Below are 26,379 nucleotides of genomic sequence, written 5' to 3'. Positions count from 1 at the left end.
TGAGCCAGCTTTATCTCTGTAAGAGCACTGAGGGTAGAAGTCAATGATTTGGGAAGTCACTGAGTTAGGGCGCCTTGCTGGTGGGCTCTCAGCGTCCCAGCATATCAGTTATCCAGGATGCCTTACTTGGAGTGACAATGACTTGGAGGGTGGCTGAGTCAGGGGTCAAATGAATGCTGATGAGCCCGCCTCTCCATCTTGCAGAATCAATAGCTGAATATTGGTGAGTTAAGGCCCCACCAGTTGTAATAGCACCCCAGGTGTGAGCCAGAAACCAACAAACAGCCAAATCCCTGTGGCCCCGCCCAGACTATCCACCAGTGGGGGAGCCGATTAACCATTAACCCCCACCCCTCCCCGGCAGAGCCTCCACCCCTTCTCAGAGGCTAGGCCAAGACTCTCGGGGGATCCTCCCAGAGGACAGTCTGAAAGTCAGGAAGGCAGGGAGTGCACCTGGGAGGAAGCAGGGGAGGGCGGGGGCCGGGACTCAGCCTGGAGCCTTCCGGGTGGGCATCCCGGGCAGGGCAAGCGACTGAGGTGCGGAGAGGGGAGGATGCGCCTCTCCAAAACCCTCGTCGACATGGACATGGCTGACTACAGTGCTGCGCTGGACCCGGCCTACACCACCCTGGAATTTGAGAATGTGCAGGTGTTGACGATGGGCAATGGTAGGTGGAGGCAGGTATGCCCAGGGATGGGGGTGGGTCTCTGGCACTCAATTTTGAGTTGGGAGGAGAATGGTAGACAGCGGCCAGGTTGGCCTGATAGCCAGCACAGGAGTTGCCAGGTGAAGGAAATGTGCCCAGGTACGGCGACCAGAGGCACTGGGTTAGGGGAGGCCTGCAAGAGCGGATCTCCAGCAAAAGTAGGTCCCAGGAACTCCTGCCAGGCCCTTCCCGCTCAGCGTGCCACTGGGAGTGGGGAAATGACGGTGAGCTCCCTCTTCATATCCAGCTTTAGTAATTGGGCCCAACACGGCCCCTTCTTGAATCCCTTGGGCCTGGGTCCAGGGAGATGGAAAGGTACGTCTAGTCTCTGGAGATGGTGGATAGAGGCACAACTGTTTCAGGACGTCTTTGAGACTTTTTTGGATGCATGCCCCACTTAGAGAAAAAGGAGTTCTCAGGGAAGTATTGCTAAATGAGACCCCAGTCAGTAGTGTGTGTGTGTGTGTGTGTGTGTGTGTGTGTTCACGGCCTCCTCTTGCTGTGGTGAGTTTCCCTGTAAGGGGTGGATGGGTGGTGTTCTAGGTTGGCAGCCATGTGCCTGTGGAAACCATTTGCATGTTTGTGCTTATTTGTCTGTGTGCACCTGTTCTGTGTCCATTTTCATTTGTGTTTGTTCATTGAGTGGGTCTGTATTGGTTGGTGTTTCTAGACGTGCCTATGTTTGTCTTATGTACATAAGTGGCGGTGAATGTGTACATGTGTCTGTGGGTGTTTGCACACATATACTATGGATGTGGATTTGTTTGTATGCCCTGTGCTTCCTGGGCACACATGTCTTGCATGGGCATTCTGACTCCTGCTCTGTGTGTACCTGCTTGTGTACATGTGCACATGCTTGCACTGGGTGCCAGCGCTGTCTGGTGGGCACGATTATGCAGACGTGATGCGCAGGATTTCAACTTTGCCATTAGCCAAATAAGATTCTCATCAGCAACATATCCGTTTTTCTTTGAGCAGATTTTGTTGCTTGTATGTGTCTCTCCAGGTTTATACATCACTGAGAGCCCATCTGAAGGCGGGGCGGGGGGATTTCCTCCACAAGGAGGTAGGAGAAGGAAAGGGGCTTGGAAGCCAGGAAGTTTCTGGGGAGAAAGGTCCCTACCTGGTGGCAGGTCAGCCTTGAAGAAGTGGGTGGCAGCTGGCCGAGGTCAGCCTGCCACCTGCCTTCCTGCTCTGGCTCTGTGGCTTTAGCCAAGGCCTCTAAGGCTTGTGGTCAGTTTGGCTCAGCCAGAAAAAGGTGACTGCCCTTCCTGTGGTCAGTGGGCACTGTCTACAGGTCTCACCAATTGCTCACCTGTCCCTGCCATCCACTTACTGTGTGACCTTGGGCATGTCAACTCCCCTCTCCTGGCCTCTTCTATAAGATGGGCTTTATCACCCCAAATCTGCTTGCTGGCTGGCTTTTAGGAGTATCCAAGGGTCACGTGAGGGAACTGAGGGAAAGACATGCAGGAAATGGTAAACAAGGAGCTGCTGCACTAGGTGGGGTGCCATGTGACCCCCACAAGGACAATGTGTGCTGTCATACTCCTGGCCACCATCCAGCCCCAGGCTGTTCCCTAGGGCTGGCACCATCTACCCTCCAAAACTCATGCCTCCAGCTCCCAGGAATCCTTGATCCCAAGGCAGGGGCCAAGCCCCTTGACTGGGTGTCCTGAAGACAGGACAGCCTTCTGCTCTGGAGCCAAAAAGATCAAGGCTCAAGTTCTGGCATAGATCCTTTCCTGTTGGAACCTCAGTTTCCTCATCTGTAAGATGGGAATAAATAATAGCACCCACCCCAGGGCTAACCAGAGGATGAAGTAAGAAAAGGTGCTTAAGATCTTAGCAAAAGTAACTAGTCCTGGCCCACCTGAGTCATCTCAGAAACTCTGAACACCTGAGAGAAGGGTTTACATTCTTTACTGGAGTTTGAAGTGGTCTGAGAGTTGGGGTTATGTTTGGCATACATCCTGGGCTGGTAGCTCAAAGACTCCCAGGATAGCTCCCCATATGTCCCCCATCTCAGATTCAGAATCATCAGCAGCAGGGGTCCTTGATTCAGAGGACCCAACAGATACCTCAACAAGAGCTGCAATGGCCAGAATCATCCAGCACACCTAGGCCATCTAGCTGGCTCCTCTACTTTGCAGCAATGGTGATGACCCCGGGCAAGCCACTTGTCCTTTCTGAGCTTCGGTGTTCTCATCTGGAGAATGAGGCCAATCAGCTGACCCCAAGGGTGAGGTAATATACTTGGCAGCACCCAGCCCATCTTGCCCAGGATGTGGGCACCCCTTCCCCCTGCCTCAACCCCAATGGCTGGGAATTGTGGGGTCAGCTCTTCCCAGGGGTCTGGGGAGGCGAGGCTGAAGGAGAAAGGGCACCAGCACAGCTTAACAATTATCCCCATCTCCAAGAATAATTCACTAAGTGGAGGGGGCCGCACTTCTGGGCACCCTTCAGAGTCTAGGAGATACTCAGCCAGACAAGTGCAGGGTGAAATGCAGCAGAGTCCGCTTGCGTATGGAGGCTGGAGGTCTTCTGCTCAGAGTTTTCTTCTGCAGAAAAGTTTCTTTCAGAAATGCTGAGATAGTGCTTATTATGTGACAAGAACTTCACTGAATCACCACAACAGCCCTAGGGCATTTTTCTCCTGTTTTATAAGTGAGGAAAGGAAGGCAAGAAGTTAATTAATTCAGGCAAGATCACATGGCTAAGAGGTGGGCAAGTTGGGATTCAAACTTGGCAGAAGGGCTCCAGACTTTGTGCTCTTAACACAGCACCTTGCCCCTCTAGTTCTGTACTGGATGTTCCCTAGGAATTCAAGTTGGACTCAGGGTTTCTATGGGAACATGTGTGCTATGACTTTGTGTGGTGTGCACATGTATGCATTTTTGGAGGGAAATGGGACATAGTGTTTATCATGCTCTCCAAGAGGTGTATGCTTGGTGGAAGACTTTCTTATAAAAAGAGGGTTCAGCTACTGAAATTTAAAAAAAAAAATCAAAACCACTGGGCCAGTAGAACTGCTCCCTTTACATTTAGGGAAACTGAGGCCCAGGGGAAATTGAAGCAAGGAAAAAAAACTTGCCCAAGGTCACAGGCAAGTTAATGGCAGCACCAAGGACCCCCAGAACCCAATTCAAAATCTTTGCCACCTGCCTGTTATACTCCCCCTCACATTTATATAGATGCAGTAGCTTTTGCCTCTGGGACAAGAGGTATTCAAGAGGTGCATACTTCCTTGTCACGACCCTCCCAGGGGGCAAACGAGCCACTGTCTTTGGTGTATGTCTTCTCATTTCCCAGTAGAGTTGGCAGGGTCAATGGGCACTAACTTGAGACCCACTCATCCCTGGTCACTCAATGAGAAATGAGGGGCAGGACCTGGTTCTGGGCAGATGCTGGAGTATTTGTCCCTTCCACAGTCCCTTATGCCCTGTCAATCAGGGTCTATAAGGGTTGGATGCATCCTAGAGGGTGGCCAAGTTTTCATTACTTCCCAGAGAAAGCTGGGCTAGCAGTCTCCATTATGGGACAAGCAGACCCTCACAAACAACTCTGAAGTCACCGTCACAACCATCCCTAAATTAGAGATGCCAAATGGGTTCTAAAAGGCTAGGGGGCTTGCCCAAGGTCGCTGAAGGAGTGGAAACAGCACAACATTCCGGCTGAGGCTGAAGCCTAGGGAGATTCCCACAATACTCATATTGGTTTGTAAATCTAAACCACCAGAAGAATGGGGCCTCCAGGATGTGACTTTCTGCCCCTCCTGAGTCCTCACTCTTTTTTCTTCCTGTACAGAAACATCCCCATCAGAAGGTGCTAACCTTAATGCGACCAACAACCTGGGTGTCAGTGCCCTGTGTGCCATCTGTGGAGACCGGGCCACAGGCAAACACTATGGTGCCTCGAGCTGTGACGGATGCAAGGGCTTCTTCCGGAGGAGCGTGAGAAAGAATCACATGTACTCCTGCAGGTGTGGAGCCCCTGCTTGGGGTCTTGATTTCCCCAGCTGGGAAGTGGGCACACTTGGGGTAATGTTCCCAGGGTCTGTTGTCTCCCTAACTAGGTCCCAGAGGCATCTGCCCTTCAAGGTCTTCAAGCCTCCTCTAGTTTCTGAGGCCTCATGGATTCAGATGGGAACAGCCATTCTAGGAAACTCATTCATTATCAGAAAGCTATTGGCTGCCCTTTATTGAGCACTTACTATATGCAAGCACCATACTAAGTCATACATACCCATTGCTATTTTCCCCATGTAGCAAATAAGGACCCATGAGGCTTAGGATCAAGCCTCCGAGGATGGGACACATCCTCCAACATGGTGCTTTTTCTGGGGCAAATAGGCGATTGGCCCCAGGCCTTTCCATCTACCCCAAGGGCTTCCTAAAGCCTTGGAGATCACTGCTTTAAAAACATCTGTCATTCAGAATGACAACAATAATAAAATGATAGCCATCGGTTATAAGCATTCGCCATGTGTGGATACTGTGCCAAGCTCCATCCATGTATTATTTCCTCCTGTCAATGCCCCTCTGAGGTGGTTACTATTATTATTCTCATTCTATAGAGGAGGAAGCTGTAGCTTGAAGAGGGCTCAGAATTTGCCCAAGCCCACCCAGCTTGAATCAATGGCAGAGCCCAGGTTTATACTCAGGGCCCCAACCCTAACCACTGCGGAGCTCAGCCTCTACTTATATCTCCCTCCAGAGAGTGGCTTATGTGGACCAAGTATTGACCCTTAGCTATATCCAGGAGCCTGATCTGGGCTCTGAGCTCTTATAGGATGCAGTGGAAATAGCAGTGCATTGATACTCAAGGGGCTAGGGTTCCCAACCTGGCTCTACCATCAGGCTGAGCGACTCCGGTCTACTTGTTGCCTCTCTGAGCTTCAGTTTCCCTACATTTAATAGGATAGGGTTGGATTCCATAGAGCCTTTCTCATGGTTAACTTGAGAAAACCCCTGCAATGAAGAGTTAGAGCAAAGAGACTGGGGGCCAACCAGATGGTCAGGGTTCTAGTTCTATCCTGGGAGCGGGAGGGCTGTTCCTTCTCCATCAACCATCCAAAGCCCTCCCCAGATTTAGTCGGCAGTGCGTGGTGGACAAAGACAAGAGGAACCAGTGCCGCTACTGCAGGCTCAAGAAATGCTTCCGGGCTGGCATGAAGAAGGAAGGTGAGCCTCGGCCCTCCCCCTACCACCACTGCCCCACCCGCACCCACAGCTCCCCACAGTCATTTACAACTGTGGCCACAACTTTATGACTCGGTGACAGGCCCCAGGGTGACTGGCTAATGGCTGAGAGAAGGAAGGGCCTAGAAATCTGACCATAGGGAGTGGCTGGGCTTGGTCTTGAGAAAGATTCAAAGAGATAAGTCCCCACTCTCGGCTACTGGGGTTCCCAGCCACCATCACCCCTGCCTGCCTTCACCACCACAAGGCAGCCAAGTTGGGTGTTTTTTTCTTTATATACTATTTCAAACATTAAGAAAGATATTACAAATATGACATTACAAATGTCCATGTACCACCCAGACTCAGCAAATATGAAGGGGGGGGCTCTATTCCTGAGCTTCCTGTCCCAGGGACAACTGCCCTGGGAGTAGAGTGCATTGATTAAGGTCTCTCCAGGCCTCCTGACACCAGCAGGCACCAATCACTAGGCTGGACTTTTCCATGATGGATAGTTCCTTTCATTCTTATGACAACCCAATGTGGCTGGCACTATTATTATTCCTTCTTTTCATGGGTGAGGAAACAGAGGCCAGAAAGGTTCAGCAACTTGCCTAAGGCCCCACAGCTGGTCCATGCAAGATCTGGGGTTTGAATCCAGAGCTTTGAACTCAAGTTCAGTGCTTTTTGGATGACACCTCCATGCTGCTTACTTTATGCCCTCCAGATCTCAGGAACATTTAAAAAATATATTTTTAAAATATGTTTTTATTGATTTCAGAGAGAGGAAGGGAGGGGGGAGAGAGAGAAACATCAATGATGAGGGAGAATATCATCCATCGGCTGCCTCCTGTACACCCCCTACTGGGGATAGAGCCTGAAATCCGGGCATGTGCCCTGACAGGGGAATCAAACCATGACCTTCAGGTTCATGGGTGGACGCTTAACCACTGAGCCACACCAGCCGAGCAGGAACATTTAAAATCTTTTCAGCCCAAGCTCAGGAAGCAAAAATCTTTTAACTGCTTCTAAAAGTAACTTTTCATTTTCAAATCTCTTCCTTTTTCCCCTTAACTCAAGTTTCCCAGCTCTGGGAATAGCCCTCAGGCCTTCACTTCTATCCCATAGCTGTGGCACCTAGCCAAACCCTTGGTCTAGTCCTGCACACCTCCTACCCCCATCCTGCCTGCTGAGCCTGATGAGGAGAGGAACTCACTTTGGCAGCCTCCCCTCCCCCATCTCTACCTCTGAGACCCTGTTTTTTCTGCTCCCTGTCTTCTGTGTCTCATCCTAATAGGGCCTTGGCTTGAACCATGAGTCCTTTTGGTAAACCTGGGTCTGCTGACCCTAATGAAGGAGTGGCCCCCTCCTGTTTTCAACACAATTCCGGTATCCAGACCTCAGTGGCTCTCCAAATGGGGAAGGAGGTTTTTCAAAGGGCGAATGCCACCCCATCCCCTTTTCCCCAGCCCAGAGTTCCATGGTGTTGAGCCTCTCACACCCACTCTCATCTCTAAGTTGGGAACCACTCTGTGGAATGAGAAATGCTACAAATGGGGATGTGATATACAGAGGTGGGCAAAAGTAGGTTAATAATAATAATACTAATAATATAATAAATAAACAATACAAGAATAAACTCTGTTTCTCATACTCACAACTGTAAACCTACTTTTGCTCACTCCTGTATGTATGAACAGCTGGTGGCAAGAGGAAGATTGAGAACTATATAGTCTAAGGGCCTAACAGTCTATGATTCTCATAGTCAGTGATTCTATTACCTCATAGTCAAGATTTTAGGTTCAGCCCGGCCTGTAGTGGCTCAGCGGTTAAGCATTGACCCAGTATCCAGGCGATCAGGGTTCAATTCCCGGTCAGGGCGCATGCCCGGGTTGCAGGCTCAATCCTCAGTTGGAGGCGTGCAGGAGGCAGCCGGTCAATGACTCTCTCATCATTGATGTTTCAGTGTCTCTCTCTCCCTCTCCTTTCCTCTCTCTGAAATCAATAAATATATATTAAAAAAAAAAAATAGGTTCAAGGAAATGAATCTCTTGTGTTAAAATTTCATGCCTTGTGGCAGGCAGGCTGGAGAACAGTTGGCAGCCTTCCTGGGCTGTATGTGGCCTGGTCCAGCTGTGAGCAGCCTTTGTATGTGTCTCTTGTTAAACATCCAGAGTCATTTTCACATGTGTCACTTCAGGGAAGTTTCTGTCCCATCTGGACTCTGTAAAATGAAGGGGTTGGTGGTGATCCCTCCCAGCTTTGTGAGTCTCACCACAGACACTGGGACCTATGTGTTTGTTGCCTGATCTTCCCCCTAAGCTGCCAAGGAGGCTTATCCCGGGTCCTGGAAGGGGAGGAGAGCACCAGGCCATTCTGCTTTAGCTTAGCCTTGAATATCCATTGCTTCTTGGCTCAGGGAAGGTGGCATCATGTCAGGAGGATTGGCTGATGACAAGTCAGTGTAGGCGAGTAGATGTTGGTGCTTATTTACACACCTGGGTTAAGATTGTGACGTGTGCTCATGTCGCTTGGTTGCTTTGAGACTAGGCCAGAGTAGCAAAGTGTTCAGCTGCCACTCAGTCAAGCGCTGGGAAGTAAGGGTATTACTAGTTCTACCTAAGTCTTATAGTCCCAACACCCCTCCTCAGCCTGGTAAGAACTTTCCGAAGCCAAGAGAGATTCTTGGAAGCCACAGGGATCAGAAGATTTGGGACACGTTTTCATTTTTCTTCCTTGACAGTCTTAGCAGGATTTGGCCATTTAAACCCAAAAGTAGTCCCTGAGGGGTGAATTGTATGGTGATGGATAGTCACTAGACTTTTAAGGATGATCACTTTGCAGAGTATATAGACATCAAATTATAATGTTGTATACCTGACATATATATTTTTTAAATGTAGCCCCTGAGGACAGAAAGGCACAGGCTGCAAACAAAAGTTATAGACGAGCCAGGTGTATATGAGGCCATCAAATCTACTCCCCGCTACCTCCACTTTACAAATGGGGAAACTGAGGCCAGAGAAGTGATATGATTGGCTCAAGGGTGGAGTCAGGGCTAAAACACAGGCTCCCAGACACCAAGGTCCCAAGATTAAAACTGAGAAGGACAAGCATGGGAATCATCTTGGGTCCAGATTCCTGAAATTTCCTCTTGACCCCAGGGAAGGGCTCCAAACCTCATAGGCCCATGAGTCTTGGCCAGAGGATACTCCATGGTGGCCAGAAGTGGGTTCCCTGAAGTGCCAAAGACTCTGGGGAGAAACCTGGGCATCAGTGGGCCCAGCAGCAGTCGAGAATTCTTTCCTATAACCCGACACCTACCTGGGCCTCAGTTGGTGAACTGAGGACAAATGTCAGGCTCCTGGCATCGAGAACCCAGACCAGGAAGCAGGGCCATGGATGCAGGAGGTGTGGGTTGGTGGTAGGTAGGCCCTTTCTTGGAAGCCCAGCCCAGCCCCCCCTAGGCCCCCAAGCAGGGGTTCTCTGAGAAGACAAGCTCATCTTCTTCTCTGTCTCTGCCCAAGCTGGTTAATATTCAATAGAAGTTACATTAGGTCCCGGACCCTGCTAATACTGAGCAAACATTTGGAAAACATCACTCCGTGACTGAGCTCGCGCCGGGCACTGATAAGGCTGGCCTAACCTTGAGGAGCCCAATCCGCAGCTGCTGACGGCAGCCCTTTCGCTCAGCCTGCTCTCGGCGCCCTGGCGGGTGTGGGCAGCCCCGTGGGAGGGGTGCGGGCAGGGCGGGCGGGGCAGGACTAGGGCTGGGGAGCGGTTCTGGGAGCTGGCCCCATGCCGGGTGCCGGGTCTCCGGAGAGATTTCTTATCTCGGGACTTCTGTGTTATCCCACTGACTCCTGGCTTCGTTTAGACTGTCTGACTTTCATTCTCTGACTTCAAGAATGTGTGAAATCCAGAGAAAGTTGAATAGGTGGGTCGTCAATGTTCCACTGAGAAAAAGGGTATAGGGCGCGCCCAAGAAGCAGAGCTCGTCCCCTCCAGCACCTTCTATCATTCGCTCGACAAATATTTATCGAGAGCACCTACTGTGTGCCAGGCTCTGTTCTAGTCCCTGGGGCCACAGCAGTGAAGAGGGGGAAGCAGGTTCTTTCTGGAGCTTTCCTTCTCAGAGAGAGACAGAGCAAAAAAATGGGCATAGAATTCTACAATAAGTGCCAAGAAGACAAAAGCAGGACGAAGGGCAGAGCGCGAGGAGGGATGCCACATCAGACAGGTGGTCAGAGAGGGTACCTCTGAGAAGGTGACATTGGCATGGAGACAGGAGTGACACAGAGATGCAGCTAAGCCATGGGAGAAGAGGGCTCCAGGCTGTGGGAACAGCGGCAGCAAAGGCCCTGACGGAGAGGGGCAGGGTGTGTCCCAAGAGCAGTGGGGGCAGGTTTGGGGACAGAGTGAGGGAAGGGGGTCCGAGAGAAAGGGCCACAGGGAGGAGCTGTGACTTCACGCCGAGTGAGATGAGGAAGCACTGGCTTTGAGCAGTGGAGGGATATGACCTGGGTTTCACTTTTAGTTCACTGAGGGGGGCGCGGACTGTAGGGGCAAGGCCAGAGCAAAGGGGCCAGTGAGGGGGGCCTGGACCACTCTGGGGCAGAGAAGGCAGGGCCCAGAGTGGGAGCCGAGGATCGGTTCTGTAGGGGTTGCTGACAGCATGTGGGGCGTGAGCAGAGGAGGAATGTGAGAGAAAGAGACTCCGAGGCCGGGCTCGGGAGAATAGCCCTCCCTGTTCCCGAGATGGGAAAGACAGCAGAGGAGCAGGTTTAGGAGGCAGAAGCTGGTAGATGGGGCAACTGAGGCCCAGGGAGAGGAGGTGATTCCTACCGGCACGCAGAGAATGAGTAGCAATTCCAAAAAGGAACTGGGTCTCCTCCTACCTCATCCTTTCTCCTCCCAGCTTCAGCCAAGCCTCATTGCACAGGAGGCTTCTCAGAGTCCAAGGGACAGGGACACGGCAGCCAAAGGTCCATCTTACATCTCAGGCCAGGAGTGGCCTGGAAGGGAACATGCAGCGGGGTGTGGGGCCCTAGTGGACAGAGGCCCCAGATCTCTGAGTTCCTGGGAGAGAGCCCAGCAGTGGGGCAGGAGGAGGACAGTGTTCCTTTGCTGTCTCCGAGGGTAGTCGGGAGCCCATGAAGCTCCTGCTGATGGATGAGACCACCAAGGCAGGTGGGGCCTCCAGATCCCCTTGCCCAGGCCTTCTGCCTCAGGGTTTAGGAATCTCTGGGCCATCTCATGCCACCCAGAGGAATTCATTTGGCTTGTTTTATACACTTTCATCTGGAAAGAAAGGGTTCTTTTCCAAAACAGAGCTTGAAAATGTAATCTAGACAGATCCGCTCTTCAATGCTCAAGACCCACCTAAAGCCCTCTGCCAAGTCATCATTGTCTTGCATAACTCCAGTGATGGGTAGATCACTCCTGCAGTCACCGCATTGTGTTGGGGGCAGTCCTGGCACTTGGAAAGTTCTTCCACAAGCTGGGCTAGAATCCATCTCCCCTCCTTTCCACCAGCCGATCTGGGCTCTGTCCCCTGGAAGCACCCCTCCCACTCCCACTTCCAACTGTGTCTCCTTTGCTGCAGGACAGCCCTGCAGAATCTCTGTCTGGGTTGAACCCTCTCCCCTTGCACCTCACCTACTCCTCATCAGTCATGCGACAACCCTCCACTCTGCCCTATCCCTGCCCTCCTTCCTCACCCCTCTCTGCTGTCCTCACAGCCGTCCAAAATGAGCGGGACCGGATCAGCACTCGCCGGTCAAGCTATGAGGATAGCAGTCTGCCCTCCATCAATGCGCTCCTGCAGGCTGAGGTCCTGTCCCAGCAGGTACTGTGGTGATTGCTTCACCCACTGGGGATCCCCCCTCACTGAAGAGGAGTCTCACCCCCACTCTGCCTTCCCCAGCCAAGCCCTGGAGCAGCACCTAAAAGGACCCTCAGATATCACAGGGGGAAGCTGAGTCCAGGGTCACACAGCCAGTTTAGTAGCAAAGACAAAACTGGAACCCAGGTCTGGCACACTGGGCACTTTCTAGTTCATCCCTCTGCCCATGTTGTGCAGGCCAAGCAGAGTCTTTGGTTTCACTGAGGGCCTGAGATCAGCTTAGCCACAAGACGACAGAGCAGTGAACAAGTGGACAGGGTAGCAAACTGGGACTCAGCCAGCCTCTTGCTGTTGACCTTGGGAAAGTCACAGCACCCCTCTGGGCTGTGGTTTCTTCATCTGTCAGATGAGGAGGATTTTTGTCCTGCTTCTCCCCTAGGGCTGAGGGGTTCCTTGGCATTCTGAGGAGCTGGTGGCAGAGGAGGCAGGGGCAGGCAGCAGGCGAAAGCCCAGAGGGAGCCCTCCTTCCTCATATCTGCTATCTTGAGCAGCATCCTTCCTTCTGTCCATTTTCCCTTGGACTTCCTCCAGAGCCAGGATGGCACCCACAGGCCATCTCCCCTTTTCCAGACATGGGAACTACCTGAGGAGGGGCCTCTGTGCAAGGTTCAGAGGGTGTGGGGCAGGCCCAGCCATCTCCAACATTTTCCTTCATCTCCCCCCAGATCACCTCCCCTGTCTCCGGGATTAATGGAGACATTCGGGCAAAGAAGATTGCCAGCATTGCAGACGTGTGCGAGTCCATGAAGGAGCAGCTGCTGGTGCTCGTTGAGTGGGCCAAGTACATCCCAGCTTTCTGCGAACTCCCCCTGGACGACCAGGTGCGGGCAGACATGGACTGCAGGCAGTGGGGGCACTGGGCAGGACAGTCCTGCAGGCCCACCTGGGATATAGCCTTAGACTGGTTTGATTTTATTTTAACAAAACACACAGAGTGCTCATGTGTCCTGGAGTTATTTAAATCACTTTGCAAATATTAACTCATTTAATCCCTCCAACAACCCTATGAGGTAGTGTTATTATTAGTTCCATCTTATAAGTGAGGAAACTGGGCCACAGAGAGGTTGAGTAACTTGCTCAAGGTCACACAGCTAGTATATAGCAAAGCTAGGATTAAAACTAGGCAGGCAAGCTCCAAAGTCCAGGCTTCTATCCACTGTCCCACTGCACCATGCACCCCTCTCCTGAGGGGATATTGACAGAGGCCCAAGGCAAGAGATCAGGAGATTTGGGCTTGAGGCCTGGTTTTAAGACTAGTTCTCTGTCTGATCTTCCTGTCTCTGAGTCTCAATTTTCTTATCTATAATTATAGATTATAGAAATTATAATACCTGCTTCAGAAAGTTGTTGGGAGGATTGAGGACATTACCATTTGAGAAGTGTAAATCATGCAATGAGCACCTACACAGTGCCCAGGCCACAGCTCGCCTCCTAAATGTCAGTTTCTTCCTTGTGTCCCACCAAGATGGCATAGCTCAGCATTTTCTTTCCCAAAGTACATTCTTTGGCATACCATAAATGTCCTGGGGGGGAACAAGGGGACTGTGGGGGGGGAGGGGTCTGAGGATAAATAAGTTTCTGAGATACGGCAAATGACAGTTCCTGCTTAGGGCACCCCTTAGGCCTCTGCACACATTTTCCTTATCTGGGAAAGGAGAGCTGGGCTGGGTCACCTTCTCAGCTCTGAGGGAAGCTCAGGGTCACCAATGGACAGGGCCTAGATGTCATTTGCTTCTCTGTTTCACACATTTGCATGAAAACTGGCAATGCATGTCAGTCTATTCAAGTTTCTGAGAAGTCCCCCAGGCAAGGCACCTGTTGAACTTTGTGGATAGACCCTGGGCCTGTCCAGGGTCCTTTAACACCCAGGCTCTCCTGGAACACCTATTAGTGTCCCATGGTGGGAGACGCTGTGCAAACACTAGTTTGGCTGGTCCTTGGCCTCGCACCAGGGGCTGGGTCAGATGCCCTCTCACACAGATTCCTCCCGCTTTGGGAAGGATGGCAGGGCAGGGATCTTGGCAGGGCTGTCCCTGTCTTCTCCCCTGCCCCTCGTGTTCTGGCCCTGGTCCCCTCTGCTGGAGAGTCTACATTAATGTTTAATCCCTCCTGTTCCTTCCCAAGGGAGCAGGGCAACGAGATACCCCCAAGCTGAACAATTGTTAACCTCGATTTCCCACCCAAACCTCCCTGGCCGGGGCTCAGAGCATTCTCAGAGAGCAGTGATGGGTAGCCAATAACATAGGACAATCATTAACACCCCCCTGCCTGCTCACCCCCAGAACAGCCGCTATGTCAGGGGGCTGGACCCGGACCATGAGGGTTCCAGCTCCCCATTCGCGCAGTACAAGGAGCCCATCTTCCTCGGTGTGGGGGTGGGGGGAGGCACACCTGGGAGAACTGGGGATCATTGTCTTCCAAAGGACACTTCAAATCTATAGACATTGCCCCAGGAGCCACTTTCCAAGTCTGTTTGCTTCTTGTTTCGTTTGGAATATGAATCCATTGCAACCTGGAAGGCTTGAGTAGTGCTGGATGAGGGGACTGAGGCCTAGAGAGCGAAAGTGATTTGCCCCAGGGCACAGAGCAAGGCAGCCACAGAGCCGGGATTTGATGCCAGGGCTTCTCCCTCTGGATCTGAGAGCCACCGGGTAAGGGACAGGCCCTGCACAGGGCCCAGTGCACAGCGTGGGAAGTGCTCAGTAGTAAGCATCCCTGTCCTGGTCATGGGGCGCGCACTCTCCCCCCGTTTGTCATTTCTCCTCTTTCCCTGTCATCCCCACAAGGCTTAACACGGGGACAGGGGGACAGGCTGCGTGAGGACAGGTGGCTGCCCAGGAGGCTAGACCTGGAGTAGAAGTTAACAAGTTTGCTCGTTCCTTCACTCACCCATGTCTTCCTCCCCTCATTCAAACAAATATTTATTTATTGAATGTTTACTATGTGCCTTAGAACAATTTCACCTCCTTAGACAGGCCTTTTCTGACCTCCCATTTATGTAGCTACTCTTGCCCTATGCTCTTATCTCATAACCCCAATCTCCCTCCCTCCCTCCCTCCCTCCCTCCCTCCCTCCCTCCCCTCTTCTTTTCTTTCTGTCCTCACTTTCTCTTTCTTTCCCTTCCTCTCACCCTCCTTCCCTTCCCTTCCCTTCCCTTCCCTTCCCTTCCCTTCCCTTCCCTTCCCTTCCCTTCCCTTCCCTTCCCTTCCCTTCCCTTCCCTTCCCTTCCCTTCCCTTCCCTTCCCTTCCCTTCCCTTCCCTTCCCTTCCCTTCCCTTCCCCATTGTGTCCCCATTGCCTAAAAAGCGTTCATCACTTAGTAGGCATTTAACATTTGATGACTGAAAGAATGAACAATGAAATGAGTTAATAAACAAAAGCATTTTTACTTCATAATTTAGCCAGCTACAACCCCTCCAAACGCCCTAACCCAGCCTTGCAGATAAGACCCTTGAGGCTACCAGCCTGCTACTATTTTCCCAGCCCACCTTTAGTTCTCATGCGAGCACTAAAGCAGATGGTTCTGAAAGGGCAGGCGATGTCCTCCTGTGAATTGGCTGGGCTTCTACTCTCACTTTAGGCCTCCAAGGCAGCCTTGTCCTCTCTGCAGGAAAGGTGTCTGTCAAGCTCATCCCCTTCCAAGGACCAGCGCTCATGCCTTTGCCTTAAGTGGGAACCAACATCCACGTCCAAAGTCTTGTAGCTCACTCTCAGAATCCTGGAATCCTACCATGTCAAGTGGGCAGATGCCCTGGAGACCTGGAGCAGTGATTTCCAAACACAGCTGCACATCAGAATCAACTGGGGAGCTTATTTAACACAGACCCTTGGGCCCAATGCCATACATACAGAATCAGAATCTCTGGTAGTAGGGCCTGAGAATCTGCATTTTATAAAGATGCTCTTCAAAATCTTTCATAGCTGGTCCATGAGTAGCAGTTTGGGACCCACAGTTTTAGAACTTTTGGGCCAGTAGACCCTATTTAGAGCCTGATGAAAGCTTTTGAGCCTCTAATGAGAAATGTATACACCGAGAATGTTGTCACAGCTTCACCAGGCACATAAGCCAGGACCATGGGGAAGCAGCAACTTGCCCAAGAACACCAACGTTCAAGGTCAGAGTCAACATTTGGTCTCCTACTCTGAGCACATATTCTTTCCCCTCCTGGTTCCTGCTGAATCTTTTCCAGGTCCCTGGTTTGATCAGTTATGGGAAGAAGGCAGCAGTTTTCTGATGCCCATTTTATAGTTCAGGCAAGTGAGGGCAAGGGGAGCATGAAGCTGCCTTGCCCAGGGCCAGTGAGTTGTCTAGGAGCAGCCTTCACAGGGGTGCAGACACCAGATGCCGTCCCTTCTCTCTTCCAGGTGGCCCTGCTCAGAGCCCACGCCGGCGAGCACCTGCTGCTCGGAGCCACCAAGCGATCTATGGTGTTCAAGGACGTACTATTACTAGGTGAGGAGGCGGCCTGCTCGGCCTGAACTCTGTGGAGGGCATATCCAGTGTGGAACCCACCTTGGCACAGGAGATGTCCCTGGTGGCGTGCTGGGGCGAGGGAGACAGATCAGAAACAGCCCTGTCCCCTCAGCTGCAAGGAAACATGGACTCAAGGAATTAAAGTTCCCCAGCATTAAAGTTCAAGCACACTCAGGGTTGGCCCTGGAATTACTCATGTGTTCTGAGGTGCTTCCTAGAGTAGGAGCAAGAGACGGCCAGAGATGGCACAAACGCCAGCCTAGGTCACCTATGCCTTCACGGCATGTCTGTTTATTATTTTAATGTTTATATAGATCACACTATGGGCCAGATCCTAGTCTGAATACTTTACAAATATCAACTTCTTTAATACAATAACTCTCTGAGGTAAGTTCTATTATTTGTCCCCATTTCACAGATGGAAAAAACCAAGGCACGGAAAGTAATTTATCTAAATATGCCTGGCTAGTTAGTGGTAGAACTGGGATTCAACCCAAGCAGTCTGGTTCCAGAATCTGGGCCCTTAACCTTGATGCTTTGGTGCCTCCCAAGTGACCCTGAAATGTCATCAGTCTTGTGGGTCTTGTTGGAGAATGGAACTTGGGTGATGTGAAAGGGTCCTAGAGAGCCAGGCTCCAGGGCCAGCCCAATGACTTCAAGCTACTCATTCCTTTAATCTGGGCCTTAACTTTCTCATCTGTAAAATGGGCATGAGAGTCCCCAGGGGGCGCTCCTCCCATGGGCACCACCTGCATTGCAACTGCAAAGGACAGGGCCTGTTCAAAGCTAGGGAGAAGGGGTACACCCAAAGTGGCTTCCCCATCCCCTCTCCTTCCCAATTCATCCAGGTAATGACTACATCATCCCCCGGCACTGCCCGGAGCTGGCAGAAATGAGCCGGGTGTCCATGCGCATCCTCGACGAGCTGGTGCTGCCATTCCAGGAGCTGCAGATCGATGACAATGAGTATGCCTGCCTCAAAGCCATCATCTTCTTTGACCCAGGTACAGTCCACACCTCGCACCCACCCCCTGTGCTCCAGACCCTCTGTCAGACTTCTCCTACTGGGTGACATGCCCCAAGTTCACAACCTCATCTCCTTAGTACAGCAACCCGGAGAGGGCGTTTTTCTTAGCTCCATTTCACAGATGAGGAAAATCAAGGTTCAGAGGGAGGATATGACTTTATGACTTGACAGGGCACACTGGCTCCAGAGCCTTGGGTTTTCTCTTTCCTTCCCCTTCCTCCCTCCTTTCTTCTCTCTCCTTCCTTCTTTTCTTTCCTTTTATATTTTCTTCTTTCCCTCAAAATTTTTTATCAAAATAATATCTGCACATACTTACAATGCAAATATTCCTCCGTCCCCACTTTTCCTGCTAAAGCCTACTCCCAGTTTCCGATTCTTTTAACTGTTTCTTCTGGCCTTGCGTATAGCCTCTAACATGGTATGTTAAGAGTTCAGTTCTGTTTGTGGTCTCAGGCATCGCCTGGGGCTCTCAGAGTTTATCTCCTGCAGGTAAGCGGGGACTACTGTATTACACCCTCACCCCTTCCTTCAGCTCTTGACTCTCCTCTCCCCATTCCATCTGCTGACTTTCCACCTGCATTTGTAGTTATGCCTTTCTGCAAAGCCTGATTTTATTTCACACTGTCAAGATTCCTGGGCCCCCAAAGGCTTACTTGCTCCCTTTCCTCCTTACATGTTAGAAAAGACCTACTGTGTGCCAGGTACTGTCTTAGAGCTGGGCCCCACCTGCATGAGGTCACCTCTAATAATAATAGTAATGAGGAAGATGACCACCATTTATGGAATGCTCTTTACGACACCGTTCTAAACACTCTGTGTGCATCATCTTACTTAATGTTACTTATTATTTGCAACATGGTACCTGCGAGATAGGAATTATTATCCCCATTTTGCAGATTAGAAAACTGAGGCACTGGGAAATCGATTAATTTGCCCAAGGTCACACAACCAGGAAATGGCAAAGCTCAGATTTGAAGTTCAGACTATCCAGATCTCAAGTCCATGTTCTTACCTACCACATGCTATCCTGCACTTCTTAAACAGAAAGAGTGCTTGTTCCAGTTTCCTTGAGAGCCTGGCCCAGGCTGTATCCCCTGCAGCGCTCAGCACAGGGTTAGACAGAGTAATTGCTCAGGAAAATGTTCAGGATTCCTGATGCTGAGTCAGGGTCAGCAACCTGGCTTGGACTGGCAGGTGACCTAGAATAGGGCCTGGCATGTAGGTGGTGTTCAATGCACAAACATGGTTTAGTGGAAAGAGCCTCGGACCAGAAGCATGGGTGAAATTCTCTTCTTGCTACTTACTTTAGGAAATAAATGCATTACCTCCATGAAGTTTAAGATTATCTATTGGAGGATTACTTGAGTCTCCTTCTTGAGATTGAGGGTCTAGAATTTACCCATTGATTTTCCCCCCACTCATTTATCTGATCTACCTAGTCTTTCATCTAGTTATCTATTGAACAAGTATTGACTATGCATGGTGCTAGGTGGTGGGTTTAAAATGACAAATGAGGCATATGCTCACAGTCTAGTGGAGGAGACAGTTGCCTCCTGTGCAGTCAGTAGTAACAGAAGAGCCAGAGGATTTTGGGAACATGATGGGCATTCATAATGCAGACTCAGGGAGGGTGGAATGGAGAAGGTGGAATGGAAGGTGGAGGTGAAACCCAAGCTGAGACCCTAAGATGACGCAGGCAAGGGAGCAGAGAAGAGGGATACTACTCGAAGGCGGCAGAAGCAGCGTGTGCTGAGATCTGGATGGTGGGAACTGAACTGGGAGTCAGGAGCCCCACGTCCACATCATGGATCTGCCAACAACTAGATGTATGACCTGGGCCAAGTCCTTTCTCTGCCTTGTGCCTCAGTTTCCCCATGTGTAATGAGGGAGTTGCTAAGCGCCCTTTTGGGTATGTTCCTGAAGTCCCTTCCTCCATCCCCCACTCCCCTCTTCCAGTTCTGCATCTTAGGAAATGTGACAAACACTTTTCTGGCCGAGTCCAGGAAGCTGCCATTTGCGTTAGTGCACCCTGCTTCTTGAGGACCCTGAATCCTCACCCCAGCACTGCTGAGGACTCCCTACGTGACCTTGGGCCACTAGGCCCCCTATCAGGGCTCCATGAGTCTGGGAGGCCTGGGTCTTGACTCCCCAGATGCTCCAGCTGGGCCCCACTGCCCTCCCTTGCCCACCCCTCCCGTTGCAGATGCCAAGGGGTTGAGTGACCCGGGTAAGATCAAGCGGCTGCGGTCCCAGGTGCAGGTGAGCCTGGAGGACTACATCAACGACCGCCAGTACGACTCGCGCGGCCGCTTCGGCGAGCTGCTGCTGCTGCTGCCCACGCTGCAGAGCATCACCTGGCAGATGATCGAGCAGATCCAGTTCATCAAGCTCTTCGGCATGGCCAAGATCGACAACCTGCTGCAGGAGATGCTGCTGGGAGGTCCGTGCCGGGCCCAGGAGGGGCTGAGAGGTGGGCGGAGGCAGGAGGCCTCTCCAAGAGATGAGCCTCACGCAGACCTGGGCTCACCTCTGAGCTCCATCGCTTCCTCACTCTGTGGCTTTGGGCAAGTCCCTTAAGCTACCTGAGCCTCAGTTTCTTCATCAGGAAAATGGAGACAATGGTTCATTTATTCAGGAACTGATAGCCTAGCGTGTGCCGGTGACTGTTCTAAGGGCTGGAGATTCAGCAGAGAACAAGATCTCTGCCCTGCTGGGGTGTGTGTGTGTGTGTGTGTGTGTGTGTGTGTGTGTGTGTGTGTGTGTGTAAGGGCCTATGGGAACAGGTAACAATCATGTATATAATAAGGAGGGTAACTACAGATGTTTAAATAACCTGACTAAACAACAGAGGATAACTGAAAAGGGGCCTCTTTTGATAGGCTGGCCAAGGGAGACTTCTCTGAAGTGGTGACTTTTGTGATTAGGCCTGATGGATGAAAAGAAATAGAACATTTAAAAGCCAAGAGAAAAACATTCTAGGCAGAAGTAACTGATCCAGAAGTCCTGGCTCAGGAGAGGGTAGTGTGCTCAAGAAAGGAGGGTAAGGTGGTGAGACGGGGGAGTCGTATGAGGTGAAGATGGAGGTCCAGCAGAAACCAAGTGATAAGCATATGGTTAGATAGGCCACGGTCAGAAATTTGGATTTTATTCTCATGCAACTATTATAAGAAGAGTGGAGCCAACATGTGAGCAGAAGCACAGACATTGGAAATTATAGGAAAGTACTTAGAAACACATAGGTGCTGTAAGTAGGTCAGCTTGGCTGAAAGGAAGGTGTGGGGGTGAGACTGAAAGGTGAGTTGGGAGCAAATTGTTGAAGGACTTCCATGCCAAGGAATTTTGGGAGCCACTGATTAAATCCATTATGTTAACATGCAATCAGTACTCATTATAATATTTAAATTATCTCGGTGCTTCGTTACATGCTCCTTGTTTCTTTTAAATTACTTTTGTTCTCTTGATTTGTTGGGTCCTCTTAATGCCCTCATAAAGTCCGTGGATGGGAATGGTAAGCCCATGAGCAGGCTGGCTGGCGCACCTGAGGAAGATGGCATCTCAAGGCCCGTGGGCCTTACCCCAAACTCTTCACCTTCACTGAGTCTCCCCTCTACCTGCAGGATCCTCCAGTGATGCAACTCATGCCCACCACCCCCTGCACCCTCACCTGATGCAGGAGCACATGGGCACCAACGTCATTGTTGCCAACACGATGCCTGCTCACCTCAGCAACGGACAGATGTGTGAGTGGCCCCGACCCAGGGGGCAGGCAGGTGGGCATCTTGGGCTCTACTCAGGAAGGGGTGACTTGGGGGCTAAGAGGGGAGCCAGGAGAAGGTTGAGTCCAGGAGATGAAAGCCGGAATGCAATAGCTGTCTGTACTCCAGGGGAGGGATGAGGGGTGAGGTTGTCCACTGGGTAAGGCTGTTATTCGGTGAGGTGGCTGACAGCCTCTGCTGAATGAAGCTGTCCTTGAGGTGAGGGAAACCCACCAGATGAGGTTGCCCTTGGGTGAGGGTGTCCTCACTGGGACCAGGCAGCCCATGAAATGAGATTTCATTGCACTGAGATTGTTCTTTGGGGAAGTTGTCCATTGGATAGAATTAGCCAAGTGGGTCATGGTCAAACTTACTTTTTGAACCTGTTATGGGGATGAGGCCAATTAGTTTCTGTTACTCATCTACCTAAATATTAGGGAAATGGTATTTTAAGCCAGTTATCTAGAACCTTGGGTTTCATCAACTGTTGTTCCTTCCCTCCAAGAATGGGTACTCCTGTCACATGTCCCACTGTCCTTGGGGAGAGTCAGACTTAGGCCCTGGTTTGGGAAAAGCAGCTCACATCTCCATATCGAATGGTGGAGGAGATAGAGGTTGGCAGGACCTGGGGAAAGGCTCTGACTTTGTGACCTGGCCCAGCCACAGCCTTCTAGACCTCATGGAGCTTAAGACTATGATCTGGGACTCAGAAGGTATGAGCCAGAAGAGACCTTAGAGATGATCGAGTTTCATTCTTTCATTTTATACAAAAGGAAACTAAGCCCCAGAAAGGGAGAAAGAACTTTCCCAGGGTTGTTCCTTTACTCCCCAAAGGGCTGGAATTCTGAGCAGCCTGTCTGTCTCTCTGTCCCTCCAGCTACCCCTGAGACTCCACAGCCCTCACCGCCAGGTGGCTCTGGATCTGAACCCTACAAGCTCCTGCCAGGAGCCATCGCCACAATTGTCAAGCCCCCCTCCGCCATCCCCCAGCTGACTATCACCAAGCAAGAAGTTATCTAGCAAGCCGCCGGGGGTCGGGGGCTCTGCTGGCCCTCCAGCCCCCTCAGAGAGCCCCTGGTGGTCACTTGGTCACAGTGAAGGAAGCTGTGATGACAGGGCCAGTCCCAGAGCAGTAATGAAAAGGGCAAAGGGCCCAAGAACTTGGGCTGTGGGCCATGTCACATTGCCACTCTCCACCCCTGCTCTGGATGATGGGGCTTTGACTTGGGGAGACCCAGCTGGAAAATCCTCTGCTGCCTTGGACAACGTTTCTCTGGCCAAAGCCACTGCCTTCCCCTTCATTCATATCTACCCCCAACTGCTTCACCCACAAAGGACCGCTGCCTGGAGACGACATGGGACCTTGCTCAAACACAGCTCCCTTCCCCCTCGGGCTGGTACTTCTCCCCTAGTGCTGTCATAGTGTCCGGACACAGAGAGCCCTTTCAGGGCCTGGATCGCGGTCCCTTACTCCTCCCCGCTCTGTGCCCCAGCCTCCAGGGCTCCTCTCCATCTGCCACTGTCACCTTCCTCAGCCATTTTCATTTCTTCAAAGCCACCTCTGCAGAGGCTGAGGAAGACTTGGAAACGATTCTCCCAGTCATCCTGGGAACATTTTTAAAGCACTGACTGGGGCTAGGCACGTGTAGGAGGCTGATGAGAAGGAAGACACTTTTTGCCTCTGACCCACGGCTCTCCCCTTCTTCAGGGACTTGGGTGGATCCCTTGGTTCGGTGTGATGATCTCTACAGGCTCTCAACAGTGGTGGACAACTGCGACAGGAACTTGGAGGGAAGGCTGGAGGGTCAGAGAAAGCATCCAGGAAGGGCAGGCTGTGTACTAGGCCCTTAAGGCAGGGTTGGATTCCGGCTGGTGGAGCAGGTGAGACAGGACATTCCAAGGGAAGGCAAACAGCCTGGGGAAGGTCTGGAAGTCAGAAGAAGGGCATGGGAGGGGGGCGATGAAAAGACGGCTGCCTGAAGCAGAGTGGGCATGCTGGGCAGCATGGGGGCCTTGAATGCCAGACTGAGGCATTGACACTTGGGTTCTTAGGCCGTGAGTAGCTGGGAAGGGAATGTAGTCAGCTGAGCTTCTAGAACCTGAAGACAGCAGTCCTTCAGAGGTTGGAAGTTTGGGAAGGAGCAAGGAGATCAGAAGGGGCTGATGATGTAATCCAGGTGGGAGAGATGAGGCCCGGGGATGGAGAAGGGTGGGTGAATCCTCAGGTCAGTGATATCGGAGGAATTATCTGCCAGAGCCTGTCTCGAGCTCTTTTTTATTCTGGGAACTATCTTAAGGCACTTGATATGCATCACCTCCTTTCACCCTCCCTACTACCCAGAGATCCGTACAGGAGATATTGAGATCTAAGAAGTTAAGTGATTTCTCTGGAACTCACAGAGCTAGTAAGTGACCAAGTCAGGACTTGATCCCAGGCCTGCCTCGATCAGAACAGAAGCTCCAGTTGAGGGACTTCGTGCCCCCTTCACCAGCCTTAGAAGCCAAAATTTCATTCTTTGCAGGAGCCCTGCCTACGCCCAGAACTAAGATTGGGATGAGGTGCAGTTAGGGTCCAGAATCCTGTTTACTGATAAACAAGGGGAATTCATAACTCTTGGACCCCCTTTTCTCTCTTTGTTCCCCAACTCTGAGGGATGAGTGTCTGAGGTCTGCCATTCCAGGAGTGGGCAGGTTTGGGTGGGGGGGGCAGGGGACAGGTCTGGGTTTGAGAGTTAGGGTACATTCTGGAGCCATTAAGCCCCAGGATGGAACAGCCAATGTCTAGTCCATCCAGATTCTTGGTGGCTTTTGGGAATTCTGAAAAATGCCACTTGCCCATGGCGATTAAAGCTGGGACCAGACCTGGGGCCAGAGCTGTGCTTTTGTAGGAGAATGAACAGTTAGACCGGTGACCTACCCCCATCCAGGGCTGACCCTTCTGAGTAGATGAGGGCAGTACCCCAGTGCCCCCAAATTTCATCATTACTGATTGTTCCTTTTAGCAAAAGAGGCATGAAGGATATGGGGACAGTGTGTCCAAGAGAAATCTCTGCATCTCCAGTGCCATCAGAATCAGCCTTCCCCACGCCAGCAAGCCAAGTCCTCAATCCCAGGAGAGAGTGTTCCCTGCTCAGCGCTCTCCGGCCTTCCTTAGCCACATCTCCCTTCAGTTCCCCAGAAATCCCAGCCAGGGGGCTCAGATCGGTGCGGGGCAAGGTAGGGAAGCTGGAGTCATTCTGCTCACCATGGTCATTGCTGCTGTTTGCTCTTCCACCCCCAATGTCATGGGAGCAAGGTTGAGATAAGAATCTCCCATGGGGTGGAGTGGGGCAACAGTGGCTTTTAACGGTAGCAATTTTCTGGGGCAGGGGTCAATAATTCTGTCCGTACTCTTCCTGGAGGAGAAATCCATCCCACTTTAATAATTTTATTGCAATGCAGGAAACAAAATAAAGACAAGTTTACTCTTCTGATTCTAAACTGAAGGACACCACATTGGAATTTTTGTCTACCTGAGTCATGGTCCTAAAACAAAATCTGATGGACTAAAAAATGGTTGGGAAGGCAAGCATGCGCCCTATAATCCCTCCACTGAGACAACCCCTTCTCTAGGCGGCTCTCAGAAGCTTCTGGAGTCCCCATGGCTCTCCAGAGAGGGGACGGAGGAGGGGAAGGGCTGTAAATGAATGCTCCTAGATTTCTTGTGATGACCAAGCCAATTACTTTTGCCAGATTGCTCAGTGATTTACCCTGATTGGGATGAAGTATGAAATTCACATCAAGCAGTTCTGGAAGTGGGCTGGGTCTGGCAGATCCATCAGCATCTTCCGGGTGGTGTGAATGTCATTAGGTCCTGTGCTGACACCTGAGCCCCGTCACTGCCACCCAATGGGGCAAAGAAACAAACAAACAAAAAAAACATTTCTTGTGTGTTTTAACGAGAGTTTATAAAGCTAAATAAATGGCGCATATGTTTTCTAAGTCCTTGGATGGGTGTTTTTTCTTCCTTTCAGGTGTTAGAAATAAGAATGAAAATAGTCAGATAGCCTCCTACAGTGTGCAAAGTGCTCTCAAAGCCATGATTGTTGTTTAATCTTCACATCGAGAGGTAAGCAGGTTAAACATTATCGTTACCACCCCCCATTTTATAGATGGAGAAACTGAGGCTCAGGGGAAGTGATTTTCCTTGAAAGTTGGGAATCTAACTCTGTTCCCTTGATTTTGAGTACTCAGTATGTGGAGAGAGTGAAAGCTGATAAGGGAGGGGATGATGGAAAGATCTGGAAGAATGGCAAGAGGGTCCAAGGGTTTGTTATCTACCATCAGAGTCCAAGATGGAGCCCTGTTCTGGGTCCCGGGTCAACCTGCTAGCAATAAGGGACAAGTAGGCATGGGGAAATTTCATCAAAGCGAGTGTTGTTTTGAAAAAGAATAATAGCAAGGGATGCACGTGAGAGTATTTCCAGCCAGGTTCATAGCCACCTTGGTCTTGTCTGCTGGTAAACTAGCCACCAAAGACCACAGCCTCACATTCCCTCAGAGGTGTGCCGGAGCTGGCTTGTGAGAGCTGATTGTTAACTACTTTCCCAACTCTCTGTTGGGCAATGTCACATTGATAGCAGTGGTGGGAGCATTTCCACCACAGGAACTGGCAAACACTATTTGGCTCTTAATACTGGCTCTTAATATTCAGAGCAAAGGGGTGAGGGTGACAGTTGTTATGATGGTGGTGGATTGAGGCTTTGCCCTGCAGAGCCGGTTGTTAGACTTTCACCAGCACACTGTGGCATTCAATGATGGTTGAATGGGAGATTGCTGATGGCTGGACTGTGGGGTGCCTAGGTGTGGTGTCATTCAAGGATGAGGGCGGAGCATAGTGACCCTTTTAGTTCTTTCCCAATGGAGGGGACAACAGTTCCCATCCTGGAATCACACATCTTGGTGATTAGTGTAACCTTGGTCTGGTCACTCCTCTGAGCTGCATCTGTAAAATGGGAATGATCCCTCCTTGCAGGTGTGTTGTCAGGATTAAATGGAATGAGATCTTACTAACTGTAAGAGCTGCTGTGTTTATGAGGTGCCCAAAGTGGCCACCATCAGGCACTTAGTGAGTGTGAACTTTTCAGCCAGTCCCTTTCTAGTAAGAGGCTAACCATTAAGTTCTCCAGCCTCAAGAGCACCCATTAGCTGCCTGCCTTATCCCGGGGCCGCTCCCGCCTTCCTGTCCATTCCCTCCACTCATGAGTACCAGGAAATGTTTTCCATAATGTTGCAACAGAAACCTCATCCGCGCTGCTGCCAACATGGACATGGGGGCGGGGGCCAGAGGAGA

At 51.0% G+C, this 26,379-nt stretch overlaps 1 protein-coding gene across 4 annotated transcripts; it reads left to right on the top strand.

The window, feature by feature from the left end:
• The first annotated feature begins 421 nt into the window (after window positions 1–421).
• HNF4A (hepatocyte nuclear factor 4 alpha) lies at window positions 422–25,031 on the top strand. Of its 4 annotated transcripts, none has more exons than XM_081149456.1 (10): window positions 422–668; window positions 4,515–4,689; window positions 5,796–5,890; window positions 11,629–11,735; window positions 12,458–12,613; window positions 16,157–16,244; window positions 17,114–17,269; window positions 19,496–19,732; window positions 20,910–21,032; window positions 21,925–25,031. In XM_081149456.1, the coding sequence occupies exons 1-10, from the start codon at window positions 554–556 to the stop codon at window positions 22,065–22,067; spliced, it is 1,395 nt and encodes a 464-aa protein (XP_081005582.1). In that variant the 5' UTR covers window positions 422–553; the 3' UTR covers window positions 22,068–25,031. The 4 variants fall into 4 exon arrangements, with proteins under 4 accessions (XP_081005582.1, XP_081005580.1, XP_081005581.1 ...); XM_081149454.1 differs by having other exon boundaries at window positions 20,910–21,062; XM_081149455.1 differs by having other exon boundaries at window positions 19,496–19,762.
• The last annotated feature ends 1,348 nt before the right edge of the window (window positions 25,032–26,379 follow it).

This window comes from Miniopterus schreibersii (genome assembly GCF_964146895.1).
Source record: "Miniopterus schreibersii genome assembly, chromosome: 10".
Taxonomy (NCBI): Eukaryota; Metazoa; Chordata; class Mammalia; order Chiroptera; family Miniopteridae; genus Miniopterus; species Miniopterus schreibersii.
This window is presented reverse-complemented; position numbering and strand designations above follow the sequence as displayed.

Coding starts and splice junctions, on each gene's coding strand:
- HNF4A (XM_081149453.1), top strand. CDS start 554: ATGCGCCTCTCCAAAACCCTCGTCGACATGGACATGGCTGACTACAGT. Junction 11,736..12,457: donor CTGAGGTCCTGTCCCAGCAG/GTACTGTGGTGA, acceptor ATCTCCCCCCAG/ATCACCTCCCCTGTCTCCGG. Junction 12,614..16,156: donor AACTCCCCCTGGACGACCAG/GTGCGGGCAGAC, acceptor TCTCTCTTCCAG/GTGGCCCTGCTCAGAGCCCA.